Source organism: Engraulis encrasicolus, chromosome 4 (genome assembly GCF_034702125.1).
Source record: "Engraulis encrasicolus isolate BLACKSEA-1 chromosome 4, IST_EnEncr_1.0, whole genome shotgun sequence".
Taxonomy (NCBI): domain Eukaryota; kingdom Metazoa; phylum Chordata; class Actinopteri; order Clupeiformes; family Engraulidae; genus Engraulis; species Engraulis encrasicolus.
The window spans coordinates 23,943,717-23,958,716 of NC_085860.1; the positions used below are offsets into that span (position 1 = coordinate 23,943,717).

General features: G+C 43.9%; 2 protein-coding genes across 2 annotated transcripts in view; one reads left to right on the top strand and one right to left on the bottom strand.

Annotated features, from left to right (window-relative positions):
• snrkb (SNF related kinase b) overlaps positions 1–8,665 on the top strand; it is a 34,401-nt gene extending 25,736 nt beyond the window's left edge. Inside the window, exons 5-7 of the mRNA XM_063196908.1 lie at positions 1–7; positions 733–834; positions 1,564–8,665. The exon at positions 1–7 is cut by the window's left edge and continues 242 nt beyond it. Coding sequence (XP_063052978.1) covers positions 1–7; positions 733–834; positions 1,564–2,677 — 1,223 coding nt within the window. The 3' untranslated portion in view covers positions 2,678–8,665. The remainder of the gene's footprint in view (positions 8–732; positions 835–1,563) is intronic.
• Positions 8,666–8,672: 7 nt separating this feature from the next.
• Positions 8,673–15,000, bottom strand: part of ano10b (anoctamin 10b) — a 23,513-nt gene continuing 17,185 nt past the window's right edge. Inside the window, exons 10-13 of the mRNA XM_063196909.1 lie at positions 14,127–14,318; positions 13,268–13,405; positions 10,066–10,182; positions 8,673–9,379 (exon numbers count right to left, since the gene is read on the bottom strand). Of these exons, the coding sequence (XP_063052979.1) occupies positions 9,371–9,379; positions 10,066–10,182; positions 13,268–13,405; positions 14,127–14,318 (456 nt within the window). The 3' untranslated portion in view covers positions 8,673–9,370. The remainder of the gene's footprint in view (positions 9,380–10,065; positions 10,183–13,267; positions 13,406–14,126; positions 14,319–15,000) is intronic.

The window sequence follows — 15,000 nt, forward strand, 5'->3', positions numbered from 1 at the left end:
TTACAGAGTAAGGACAGCAAAGACAATACACATACACATGCACATGAAGAGTTCTTTTCCAAAACGCTATATCCACCATTTTTGACTTGTTGCATTTTAATATTGGAATTGACTGATAAGTAGTCCTTTCATCTATGTGTGAATTCTTGCCTTTCAAATGTTTTGAGAACATGCTTTTTAAACCTCTATAAAATGCATTTTTAATGCAATTCAATGGAATGCCCAATACAAAAATGTAAATTTCCCAACATTCTATAAAATAGATATATTTCATTTTGGAAAAGAGCTCTTCTCATGCACTTGCAAAGACACATACAGTGCATACAGTGCATACAGTGCATACGGTACATACTGTATGTGTGTGCACCTGCACACATGCATTATGTATGGAAAAGTGTCATGCATTGCACACAGATTTTTGTGCTCACATAAACACACAAATGCACAAATGCAAAAGTGTCCATGGACACACACACACACACACACACACACACACACACACACACACACACACACACACACACACACACACACACACACACACACACACACACACACACACACACACACACACACTTGAGAAGTATTGGATAGGGAATACACATGTGGCCAAGAATACCTGCACACCTACACGTGTTGACTTTCTGTCATCCTCTCTCTCTCTCTCTCACTCTCTCTCCCTCTCTCTCTCTCTCTCTCTCTCTCTCTCTCTCTCTCTCTCTCTCTCTCCAGGGCACTGGAGGCAGACAAGTATGACCACATCACAGCCACCTACTACCTCCTGGCTGAACGTGTCCGAAGCGAAAGACAGCAGGACCCTGAGGCAAACACACGGTACGCGCGCACACACACACACACACACACACACACACACACACACACACACACACACACACACACACACACACACACACACACACACACACACACACACACACACACACAGAGAGAAATACATGCTCATACACAGCTATGCACACAAAAGCAGCCATACATACATTAAGTCATGTGTTATCGCTTATTTCAGACACTAATGAGAATGCTCTTTAACAATCCCATTCAGTGTTGAGACACTTAGTACAATCTTTTCCAAACCATATCACAAGATGAATGTAGTATACATAGGTTTTTCATTACAAACATTCGTGTTGTGAGGAGAGGCAAGATGCTTAGCAGCCAACCATGTGAGCTCATTTTTTGACTGACAGCAGTTTCCAACAACTAGAGGTTTAACAGTGTGTAGCCAGGGTCGCGCAGCCAGGGATTGTTTACAAATGGTAAACCCATCTATACAGAATGCAGTATACATCCAGTGTGTTATACAGTAGTGCCTTATCATGTTTTGGATCTCTCTATCTCTCTCCCTCTCTCGCTCTCTCTCTCAAATAAAAAACTAATCAAATCAAATGATGCTTTATTAGCATGAATGATGAAATCATTGTTGCCAAAGAAAGCTACAGGAAAAATAAAATAAAGACATATAGTCTTAAACTAATAACAGTTGTAAAAAGAAAAAAAAACAATAGCAAATGTGTTTAAAAAATCCTCTCTTTCTCTCTGCAGGACCATGTCTGAGCCTCTGACTGTCATCATGCCAGAAGATCCTGTGGCTCTGCTCAGCTGTCCCCGTCACGGCGTGTCCGAGTCCGGTGACCTGGCAAACCCCCGGGTGCCGTCCCTGCAGCACTGTCAACGAGAGGAGGGCCAGCTCAGCCAATACGGCGCAGGACCGCCGGCGGAGCGCGATGTTGATCCCGCCTCCCCCGACGAGCCTGAGCCAATCAAAAACGTCTGTGCCCTGCAGCAGATCTGCGAGGAAGAGGAGGAAGAGGAGGAGGAAGAGGAGGAGGAGGTTGAAGCGCAGAACAAGAGAAATGTAGAGCTGACACAACATACGTATCATCGTCCGGCTGCTCTGCCATCGTCGCCGCCCCTCACACACCAAAAATCCCCCCAGGACAGTCACACACTCGCTCACACGCAAACAAAACAGCAGCCCAACGACACGCCAGCAGAGGACGGTGAAGACACGCAGATGTCTGCCTCCAGCATCCTCGCTGAGGTGGACAGCTTGCACACACACAATGATGTTGCTGATGATGAGAATTCCCTCACACCTGCTGCATCTGTCGGAGTCGCAGCTCAGGCACAGCCACAGCAGTGTGATGATCGGGAAGAGCCTCAGCTCGTGATTGGACAGAGTGGCGAGGGTGGAGAAGAGCCTCAGCTCCTGATTGGACAGAGCAGCGAGGGCGGAGAAGCTCCAGAGGTGCCACTGGAGAGGAACAACAACACGCCTCTCCCCTTCGACAAGGCCCTCCCATCGCCCCGCCCACCGCACAAGAACCACTGTGTGGAGGAGGGGCCAGACGCCGTGGAGGCGGGCCGAACGCCTGTCAGCCCAGCCGAGGAGGCAGGAGAGAGGATGGGGGAGGATGAGATGAATGTTGCTGACCAATCATCAACCAGGAAGACAGGGTCTGAGAGGCGGGGCAGCGCGAAGGAAGGGGGTGTGGCGGGAGGCCCGGAAGTGTGGTCCAAGGGCCGTGGCGTCAGGCTGCGGGACCGCCTACTGCAGTTCCCGCTCTGCGAGAAGGCCCTATCGCTCAACATCAACCCCGCCCCCAAAGAGAAGCTGCTGCCGTTCGGGCAGTACAACTGCTGTCATGTGCTGTGATACCCCCCCCAGCGCACACAAACACATAAACAAACTCACACATACACAAACTTTGTACATCTACTAAGACCTACTGCAGATACATATCTGATGTCCCCAGACCTGAGACTTTCCTCAAAGATGAACTCTACTACGTACGTAGTTCCTGCACTACAGCTGCTGCCACGTGCTAGCTACCTTCAAAACCACCCTGCCCCTCATATCTCCGAAACGAGAGCACCTCACTACTTCTACTCTGAGCAGAGGTCCCACACTTCCTCAACTATTGTAGCAGGCCGCTCTGTAAATAGGGCTTGTCACACCATCACCACAACCACTGCTATGTATCCACCATTAGCCTACCTGCTGTCTCCTATAAAACGAGACATTCCACGTTTGCGCTGCTATGTACATATTACAGCGATTATATTATGTGACATGAGCTGAGATGAGATGACTTCTACAAAAGTTGCATTGTTTCTTGTTTTACTTACGAAACGAAAAAAAAAGAACACAAATGTACAGTATAGTAGGCCTACTGTGTGTGTGGCTAAAAGCATGTGGACAACAATTAGCACTGGAGGAATGCTAACAGGGGGCATGCAGCACTAATACAAATGCTAGCTTAAGGGCAATGTTCTGACGCTAATATTAGCTCAGAGAAATTAATTTGCCGAGGGAGTGTGCTAATGCTATCTGTGACTGCATCGCATTGGTTTTTGAGTGAGCTGATGGCGGCTTGTGGCAGCACAAACTGCCGTGTGTGAGGAATGGCGCTAACGATGTTAACGTTAGCTAAAAGCAGTGTAGATAAAGATGCAGACTGGTGGGTGAGGATGAGCTGATCCTCCATGTGTTAATAAAAAAATCATCTAAGTGTACTAGATGTAGTTGACTATTGGCAGAAACACCCTGGTCAGACTGTGATAGAGGCTAGGCCCAGGGTGTTGCGGGAGCTTACCTCAGTCTTGTGTGTCCCATCTGCTATACACGTACATTCACGTTTTCTACTGAAACTCATATCAAACATGCTAAACTCTACCAGAAAGCTACTGTAGACATAGAGTTTTGTCAAAAGGTAAGACGATTCTTTTCTGTAAAAAAGATTGGTAAGATTTGTGAAATGTGTCTTACAACAGAAATATACTGTAATAATGTACATACTTCATTGTTATTATTATTATTATTATTATTACCATGTGTTACTGGTATGTTTATACAGTGTATATGCTGTAGCTATCCTTCACCTTTACACCAGACCAGGGGGGTATTCAAAGTAAGTAGCAGGTAACCCTGAGTTGACTAACCTGACTTACGCCATCTGGCTCCGTTTTGCCAAACTACACGCGAGGGCGTTCCGCGTTCCGATTTCCTCACGCAACCATCTGAGGGCTGTGAAAATCACAATTTATGAATGAATGAGCCAATCAAGATCACTGGGTGGGATTTTCCATAGATGAATGGTGTTATAGGTCTTCTTCCTGGTTGTTAATCCAATCACATGCAAGGATTTTGATGAGGAGCATCATTCGAGAATGTGTAGGTTGTGGGTGTTTCCAGATGGTATCGTGAAGACGAAGGCGAAACATACCAGGTGGCGAGAGTCAGTTTAGGTGTTAACACCACATTAACCCAAAGTCAGTTGTGAACCTCTTATTAGAGGGGCACCGTGGTGGTGTTTTACTAGGGAAATACCTAAAGCCACAGTACCCCTCTATTAGGATGTTTACCATTTGGCAATGAGTTGAGTTAAGAGATTAAATCTGCTTTTTGATACCCTCCAGTTAGTGCACTCGGTTGCTGTGCTCGTCGTCATCAGAGGTGTTGCCCCTTGGGGAAGTCTGACTGGTGCTTTATGGCTTAAGCTTGGAACATTCTTAGTTCTAAAAGGTTCTGTGGACTCAGTATTTTTGAAACATGAGGGTCACCACCAGAATGGTGGAAGTTGCTTGCAGTGTGGTGGGATTCTCAGTTTGGAGAAGTTGGACCAGCAGATGTGTGTGTAGTGTGTTTGGGTGTGTGTGTGTGCGCGTGTGTGAGAGAGAGAGACAGAGACAGAGGGACAGGCAGAGAGAGAGAAGAAAAAGATGGACAGATTGTGAGAGGAAGAGAAGCGTATTTAGTTGCTAGAGTGTGTGTGTGTGTGTGTGTGTGTGTGTGTGTGTGTGTGTGTGTGTGTGTGTGTGTGTGTGTGTGTGTGTGTGTGTGTGTGAGAGAGAGAGAGAGAGAGAGAGAGCAGCAGATTCTGGAGCTGAGCAGTGCTACCACTGGCGTTGGCTCATTAGTGCTATCTGGTGGCAGTAATGGTGACACTGTCACCCGGCGGGGTGCTAATCCACGTTGAAAGCAGCAGCGTGTAAATCCACGTGTCCAACATGTGTGTCACTCAGCTTATAAGCTTGGTTAAGTAACAGGGTGGAGAAGACAGACGGCAAGCATGGAGATGAGACTGTCCCTCCCTCCCTCCTCCCTCCCCAGTGTTGCCAGATGTGTCTGATCAAATTCTGCCCAAAAGGTGCTCAAAAGCCGCCAAGAGGCGCTAAATTCTGCCCACTTTCAACAAATTGCATTGATTTCTATGGGCACAAAACTTCAGGAAAAAAACGCCAAATGGTCAATTTTTCCCGTTTTTACCCGCAGACGGCCATCCCAAGTAGCCCAATTGGGCAGGTAACCGCCCAATCTGGCAACACTGCCTCCCTCCCTCCCCCTTCCGCATGCTTCACAAACGTCGCCCAGTGTTACCTCAGTAGGACTCCTCTGAGCTACTGTATCTGTGTGTAGTATTTCTGTGTAGGGTTTTAGGGTGTGGTGTTGTCAGATCCTAGTCATCAGTCTACGTAGGCGACACAATGCTGTCCTCCTATTGACACAGAGCCCTCACAGTACACTCTTCTACTTCGGGATATGGTGTCTGTGTACATTTCCACCAGTGTGTGTGTGTGTGTGTGTGTGTGTGTGTGTGCGTGTTTATCTTTTCCTGTTGGCACTCACTGATTTGAGTGTTGACATGGTGCAGTGTGTGTGTGTGTGTGTGTGTGTGTGTGTGTGTGTGTGTGTGTGCGCGCGGGCGTGTGTGCGTGTGTGTGTGCGTGTTTCTTTTCCTCACGGATGTGACGTCATATCTGACTTATACCTATTCTGTCCCGCTGCTGCTCCTCCTTGGTCCCCATTCAAAGCACACCTCTGACTCAGAGATCATTTATTTTTATATTTGCCTATTAAAAACAACAAAAAACACACGCCCATCTGTGTTTGACTGTTTATTTCCAACAATGTTTTTTTGTGATTGCACAGCAATGGAACGTGTGTGTGTGTGTGTGTGTGTGTGTGTGTGTGTGTGTGTGTGTGTGTGTGTGTGTGTGTGCGTGTGCGTGTGCGTGTGCGTGTGCGTGAATGTACTGAACATGCGTGATTGTAAATGCACATTAGTAGTCCTACAGTATGTATGTGGCAAGTTACAATAGATAAACACAAGCTGAACACGTACACACACTTTGAGGGTTTGGAGAACAAAAAAAGTATTGCTAAAAAAAAAAGCCCAAGGCATAACCATACAGGCAACAGTGCACTGGACTGAGGTACAGGACCTCAAAAAGGACTTGGGTCACATTTGCAATATTTCCAATGTCACAGGGTGACCTAGCTACTATAGGCCTACTAAGAATTTACAAGGACAAGAAAGTCTCAATACGTCTCTTTAAAAATAAATGCATGTTTGAGTGACCGACCCAGATATAAGTATGAGGTACCTCTTGAAAAGTATTGTGTTTCCATTCTCTTACAATTCTCTTACATTACAATTCAATTCATTGAATGCTAAATTCTGTTAGGTGAACTATGTGTTGCAAAGTGCTCTGTGTAATAATTCTGTTACAATATAAGTGCAAGTAGACATTGCTTGACAGCCTTTGGTGAGATATTGATGACTTTCATGTAGCCATTTTTGAATGGTTAATGGTCGAATGTTACTGTTTGTTAATGCTCTATTAATGAAGTGACATAGGCACTGGGTTAGCAATGGGTTAAACAATTTCCCTTTTAAAAACAATTATTAAAAACAAAAAAAAGATTTACACAATATAGGGACTCTAATGCTTCTCTGGGTGGATGATGCTAACATACAGTTGGCTATGTACAGTATGTTAGTGGTAAGTGATGTGGGATTCCCAAATATATACATGAATGAAACTTTGTTATTTTAAATAACATCCCACACATGAAGTGACGGAATATCGTGTATTTGTATAACAACTTGACCAAAGAAAAAAAATCGAACTTTTGGGGGGATTTTTCTACCTTTACCTGAGGGCCATTAAAAAGATGACAAAGTAATATTAACAATTCATTAAAACTGAATTTGGCTAATAAAAATACATCTTGGCATTAGGAGATATAACTTTTCAAGTGTTTGTGACATGTATTGTCTAAAGCACAAAGGCCTTTGGGAAAGTGAGGGAGTGTGTCTTATCCCAGTGAAGAACGGCGTGTGAGATCTACTGTACAGCTGTTCAACATCACGGTTGCCACAGAACCAAACTGTTCTGTGCTAGCCGGCACTAATGACTTGAAATGTTGACATGTTCCGCATAAAGTATATACGGACCAAACGCGCCATGTACCGTACATGGTGAGTGAGAGGCAGCGTGTTTGAAAGACACTGTATAGGCTGTGGTTCTCTATACATGCCTTTGTGAGGCAATTATAACGGTTGCAGACTGCTGCCTTTACAGTTTTTCTCGATTGCTTACACACAATTTTCTGAATCAGTTCTCGAATTCTCAGAACTCTACACATAAATCTCCAAACCTCACACGCAACGGGCAGAACTCTTCACTTCCTCTGAAAAATGCACGTCTTGTCTCAAAACAATGTACTCTCTTCTAAAAACCTCATCGTGTTCTCAAATGACACACACAAGCAGTCATTTCAATACACTCTTATGTGAACCATTGAACACTAATATGCACAAGGTAAAACTCTATACTCAACTTGACACAGTAGAAACTTATTTTCTTCACTGTTCTACTCTCTAAAGAGGGTATTTTTCTGTAGTAAAATACTGAAATATTGTTTTTAGACTCGGAGTACACAAATGTGTGGAAAACATATATTTTACATATTTTCTGACATTTTTTTAAAATGTACTAATTTATTGTAAAATATTGGGTAACCACATGAAAGTGATCTCTTGTATAACATCTTTTGGAGTTCAAAAACTAAACAAATGTGTTTTCTCACTGCATCCACTCATGTCTTCATCAATATCACATACAATGTGTGTCCTTATGGGGTGATGATTTCAGATTGTAAACCGGAATGAAGAGAGTTTGCCCATCTGATGAGGAAGTGAACATAGGGTGGCAGTTGATTTTAGTATTTTGAATGGCAGTGTGTTCAATGCGACAACCAGGGTTTTTCTTCATGAAAATTGTGTGTAATCCAGAAAATTGTGTGTAGTGGTTTGAAAAGAGTGTGTTTTAAAACTGAAATGTGAGAGTAAATAAGGAATTGTGTTTAGTGTTCAGTGACATTGGTTAGGGGAGTTGGGAAATGGGTGAGATGTTCCGAGAATTGTGTGTGAAGTACCAGAACTTGTGTGGAGGCAATCGAGAAAAACTGTAAACATTTGGTTGAGCGAAGCCATTCTGTGATCGGCAGTGAGTAAAAAAAATAAAATAATAAAAAACACTAGTAAAGGCATCCGACTGTACAGTATAGAGCTTCCTCTCTGTATAGTCTACAGAGGATCTGATCTATTCGTCAGCATACTCGTCAGCTATAATGTGACTTGGTTAGTACATTAAGGCATGGATTCTCTCCAGCTATTGAGCGTCTAATTCCACAATCAACAGCTTGATGAATCTTAAATGCATCTCTGCTGGGATGACAGCAGTGGGGGGGGATTGCAGTGCCCAGGGCTGGACTGGCCATCTGGCATAGCGAACATTTCCTGGTGGGCCCTGCACCCTCCTGGGCCCCTATTCTCAGAAATGTTATATATATATATATATATACATATATATATATATATATATACATATATTTTTTTACATTCCTGAAAATAGGGGCCCACCGGGGAGTCAGTTCTGCGCCGCTAATTAGGAGGGGCCCCTTTAAATCAAAAGTGCCTGGGCCCTAATTCTCCCCCAGTCCAGCTCTGGCAGTGCCTCTCACAGTCAGTCCACTCACACACTTCATTATACAGCTCTGAGATCAGTTCCACTAGGCATAAGTGGCAAAAAAGCACATTGTGATCTGCACACACCACAGCAAGGCCACAGGTGCACTATTCAACGTACCTCAATACTCAACTAAAAGTTAAGCTCATTCAAGCTGAAAAATAATACAAATCCACACAATCATTCAAAACTTCAGCAAGCCACACTAAGGCAGAGATTTCTATCTTATAAGTATGCTTTTGGCAGAACACTCAATAGCTGTGAATAAATTACTATAATGCAGTGCAGTGAGATGGTTTCTTTTCTTGCGGTGTTGACGTGTGCAGTGGTCCTCTACAGGAGGAAGCATGTTAGCTGTATATTGCACCACACTCATCTCCTCCATTCCTCCTTCATTCCTCCTCTTTTCTCTTCTGTCCTCTTCCGTTTCTTCTGCGTTGTGAGCGGCAGCTGATGGTGTGGCTTATTTCACCCTTCGCTGGACGAGGACATTGGACGTCCAATCATCTCCGGTTTCATTTCCTGCTGGATCTCAGGATTGCTGCAGGAGAGCAAGAAACAGACAAATGGAGATGAGTAGTCTGATTATCATCGGCTTTCAAATCTCTAGAAGCAACACTAGGTGTTTTGCGACACAAGGAGGGCTCGGCCTGGCTAGGAGATGAGGGGGTTGAATGCAGCTTTTAGGAAGCTGCTGCTGCCCTTCCCTGCTGATTCAAAAGAGCGGGACTCGGGTTGCAGATAGATGTGGAGGGCACATGTGGAAAGGTGGAAGTAACACACATGAAGGAGAGGAGACAGATGAGTAATGGAGTGGAGATTGGAAATCAGTTAAAAACCAGAGATCCTAGAACCTTTGGAGATTACTCATCTTACCACTCTGACTGAATCTCTAAACCAGGGATGTGAAACTCAGGCCCGGGGGACCAAATTTGGCCCTCAGATCCATTTTATTTGGCCCATGAGATCATTTCAAATGTGTATTACAGTTGGCCCAAATACACCATTATGGGTTGCTAGTAAGTGTGGACGTGTGGGTTGTCAGTATGGATGTGTTGCTAGGAAGTGTGGACGTGTGGGTAGCCAGTATGGATGTGTTGCTAGTAAGTGTGGACGTGTGGGTAGCCAGTATGGATGTGTTGCTAGTAAGTGTGGACGTGTGGGTAGCCAGTATGGATGTGTTGCTATTAAGTGTGGATGTGTGGCAAGGCAGTGTGGCATTCTGACCTGCTGTCCCAGGGCTTTCATGGAGTTGAACTCAATACGCTCTCTCTGGATCCTCACGCTGTCTGGCTCATCAGGAATGATGAAGGCAATCATCAGCTTCACCACAATCAGAATATGCTATCACACACAAGCACAGATGAACACACACACAATGATGAGAATATGCTATCGCACACAAGCACAGATGAACACACACACAATGATGAGAATATGCTATCGCACACAAGCACAGATGAACACACACACATGATGAGAATATGCTACCGCACAGAAGCACAGATGAACACACACATATCGGTAAGAATGCATGTTTCACATATCAAAAATGTTAATCAGCTTATACTGTATGTGTTCAATGTGAATAAAAAATTAAAACTTTCAAGCAAGTGTAATTATTATTACAACTAGATTGCATTCTCACAGAAAATGCTGGAAGTGGGCTTGCCTTTTGGGGCAGAGATGAGCAGTTTTATTTTTGATATCTCTATACCTAAATTAAAAACAAACTACTATTGAGAAACAAAGCTAAAAGAAATGGGGGAAAATCCATCCACTCAGTCATAATTTATTGGCCAAACAATACAGCCATCTTGGATTCAGCCATTTTGAAAGTGTTGTAGCTCCGCGTTTTGGGGATATACTAAATGACATACATGCTATTTTAAGTTGGCTAAGGAACAGAGTATGATATAATTTAGAAAATCAATTTAGACAACTTACTCTCCAGAAGAGAACACTACTGGATATACCATTTAAAAACCTTAACACCTTATGGTTTGAATATTGAATATGTTTTCTCTGAAGAGTTTCCTGTAAAATGTGTTTTTGTGTTTTCAGATTGTATTATTTGTGATGTTTTGATGAACTGATGTTTTAATTTCAATCTGTTAACCTGTGTAAATAGATGTAAATACTCTTGGTTACCTCTAATTAAGACTAATTTGCTAACGAGTGAGCCTTGTGCTCGGAAGCACTTAAGGTAACCAACCAATGGGGGAGCTCTATGCTCTAGGGGGACCAGGTGTTCACTAATTGGGGTTTATATAAAGGCACTGTGGATGTGGTTGTTTTGTAAGTTTGAAGAAGGCCAGACGGCCGAAACGTCACTTCACCATTAAAACATGGAGCAGAGTGTGCGGCATTCTTTTCTTTTTCTTTAACATTTATATGCTCAGGAAACCAGCACCTCAAGAAAGACTTTATTGGTGTGCGATACCTCTTTTTTTCTATAATTTAGAAAATCAACATGGGTCCAAGTGGGATTCGAACTCACAACCTCCATATCGCTAATGCAGCACCTTTACCATTGAGCCATGCAGCTGGTTGTCATGCGCACTCCAGCAAGGCAATATCACATTGCATTGCTGAACAATAGACTTCTAGGATGGTAGTGCAGCTGCTCGTTAAGAATAGAATGTTGAGAGAAAGTGACAGTTGAGATGGAACCTTTTATTGGCAGCGCCATTGGCAGCACCTGTTCTGATTGTCTGAATGGCAGTTAGTATTGTGCTCTAAGGCAGAGGGCAGAATCAAAACAGTTTCTAGTTTTTAGATCGCTGTTGTTAAAAAAACTAAAAAGAATTGGCACGTCTTGTGCACAGATTGGAGTCATACGTGTGATCTTTCTAACAGTCCTTGAATGAAGTTTATAGGTTAAATGGTTCAGTCACAAATGGACCTCTTGTGGAAGATGTGCTGACCTCTTCAGAAAGGCACTTCAAGAATCAATAGGAAAAGCCATTGGGCCAGCCCAGCACTTTTTACACACCTGCCATTAAAAAATGAATGGCAGTTGGGACATGATACTTTCACCGTTTGGGGTCATCTCATAGAGCTGGCTAACAACACGTCAACTAAACTTCTAGGTGAAAGTGTTGATGTTTTATGAACAAAAAAGCCTCCTACACTCTGATCTGTAAAGTGGACGGAACACTCTCTCCTGAAGGTTCTACCATTGTTTTCTATGGGGACCCAAACTTGCTCAAAATCGCCAAAAACAGAAAAACGATAAGAGACACGGACACGCTATATCAGAACAAATGATCTCCAAGCCGAGCCGGTCATTTTAGTGTTTGAACGGTGTCTCTATCTCGAAAGGCCTAGGAGGAGATCCATTTTCTATTTGTACAGCCCTGCACAAGAGAAGAAACAAACAAAGCAAGCAAGCAAGCATAAACTGTACTTAGGGATTACTATAAATGGGACTTGCTCTGCAAGCCCACTTAATAATAGTAAACTGTACTTAGGAATTACTATAAGCGGGACTTGCTCTGCAAGCCCGCTTAATAATAATAAGTAAATAGGAGTTAGAGATTACTATAAGCGTGGCAAGCCCGCTTAATTACAATACACAGACAATAGTAACATTAACATTATTATACTATATGATGCAGGCCCATTCACCATGTTGACTGGTCCTGGGAAAAGATAATCTTACCTTAAAAGCCCTCCCCCCTTTTCATGTCATCATACACCACATATTGATTGTTTAACCCATTACCATATGACCCCTGTTATAGACCCCTTTGCTGTTTGTATAAAACTATGACATAATCGTGCTGCATGTGCATTGTTGGAGCAGAATCGACCATGTACCGCACATTTGTAAAGAAACAAGCCAGGTGTTTTTTTTCCGAAATGAGAAAATGGATGGTCACGATAACTTCAGATATGAAATGGGCGCCACAGACATGGACATTTCTGATGGTGTCCTCAGTCCAGTCGGTATGTTTAATTTCTTCATGACCACAAACATCTCCTATACTTCTGGAACAGCCTGTTCCCTCTCAGAATAGTGTAAGAAGTGTATTAAACACTGCACCTTGAGCAACTGTATTTTCATATTTTCTCGGGGGAAGCCCAACCCCCAACAACGTACGGCCTCTAACATCTGGTCTCAAACCCTGAATCTTTTCAAGACTAGCACCAGGAGAGGGGCCTGTCTTGCTGTCTGGCCCAGGGGTCCACAGAGCCTTAATCTGTCCCTGTAGTAGTATCTTTGAAATGTGTCTGTGTACCTCCACCAGCAAGAAAAAGCAAAAAATATGGAAAAAATATCTGCATTAAATTTCATTAAATCACAACAAGGGGAGCTTTTATGGTGCGCAGATATGTTTTCCTTTTTCTTGTGCGTTCTTTGATGTCCTGCACCCACGGCAATTGCTTTTTGGGATGTGCAGACACCTCACACTTTTTGACTTACCTCCACCAGCACCACCACCACCAGGAACTGGGTGCTGTTGAGGCCAGCCTCCACCGAGGCCTCGTGCAGCCGTGGAGACATGAACAGGAACCAGCAGTTGGACATGACCGATATGTAGGCCAGGATCTCAAACGCCGTCTGCAACACACGCACGCACGCACACGCATGCACACACACACACACACACACACACACACACACACACACACACACACACACACACACACACACACACACACACACACACACACACACACACACACACACACACACAAACCATAAACACATCCTGTATCATACACATCTCAAAGGCCGTCTGCAATTACATAGAACACAACCACTACCACATCATGTACCATTTACATTGAAAACACACAGATACATAGGCTAGGATATCAAGGCCATCTGCAATTACACACAAACATAAACACATATCATGAATATTGAGAAACATTGAGATACTAAATGCAGTAGGCCAGGATCTCAAACGCTGTCAGCAAACGCACATGCATAAACATATCGCATGCATACTAAATATGTATACACACAGTTATGCCAGATAAAATGTATGCTTTGATTCTATACAGACATGCAGGGACACACACACACACACACACACACACACACACACACACACACACACACACACACACACACACACACACACACACACGCACACACACACACACACACACACAATCACTCACTGACTCACTCACACACACACACACACACACACACACACACACACACACAATCACTCACTGACTCACTCACACACACACACACACACAGACACACACACACAGACTGTTGTACACACACAGAGAGAATGCATAGCAGTCTTTTAAGTACGTACCTGCCAGACCCCCATACTTGCGGAGGGAGGGGCAAAAGGTTTGCGGAAGAGCTTGCAGATCTTGTAGGCGTCCGTGCGAAGCTCAGTGAGGTTGTTGAGCAGCAGGAAGAAGGCGGTCAGCGGGTACACGCACGAGAACAGACTCAGGTAGCCAAACTGGACCAGCAGTTCAATGTACTCCGCAAAAAGACCCTGAGGAGACCGTTTGGAATCATTGGCCATACAGATACCAACAAGATATCATGGATTGAAAAAGGTGCTCCCGGAAGGCAAATTTCATGAGAAATTTATTTAGTGTCAAAATTATGAGCTAGGAATTAAGGAAAACATGTCTACCAACCGTACTCAACACGACAGATGATTTCTTTCATTATTGCATCTTATTCTGCAATTATTGCAATTATTGCAATCAGGCCTGGCCGGTGGGGGGCCCTAGGCTGCAGCCATATCTAGCCTGTGCATTAATCCGGCCCTGGGTCTACCCATTTGGGGGGCCTAGGTAAAATATAGACATTAGAGATGCACCGGATCCTGATTTTTAGGAGCCTGCTGGATACCGGATCCACTGCTTAAGATCCTGCCGGATCCAGAACTGGATACCGGATCCTACAAAAGGGTGAAACATATAGTCTACGCGCACACATGGGATCTTTTTATTACGCTGGCTCAAACCATTTTTTAGACTCATTGGCTTATTGCCACACTGCCTGCAATGGCCGCTTCCAAAGAGCTTTCACTCCATGCAGTGATTGGGGTTGTGAAAGACCGGCTGAAAAGCCTAGGCTAGAGATGCACCATGTTTTAGGTAACATGCCGGATACTGGATCCACTGCTTAAGATCCTGCCGGACCCGGATCCTGTGAATAACCCTATT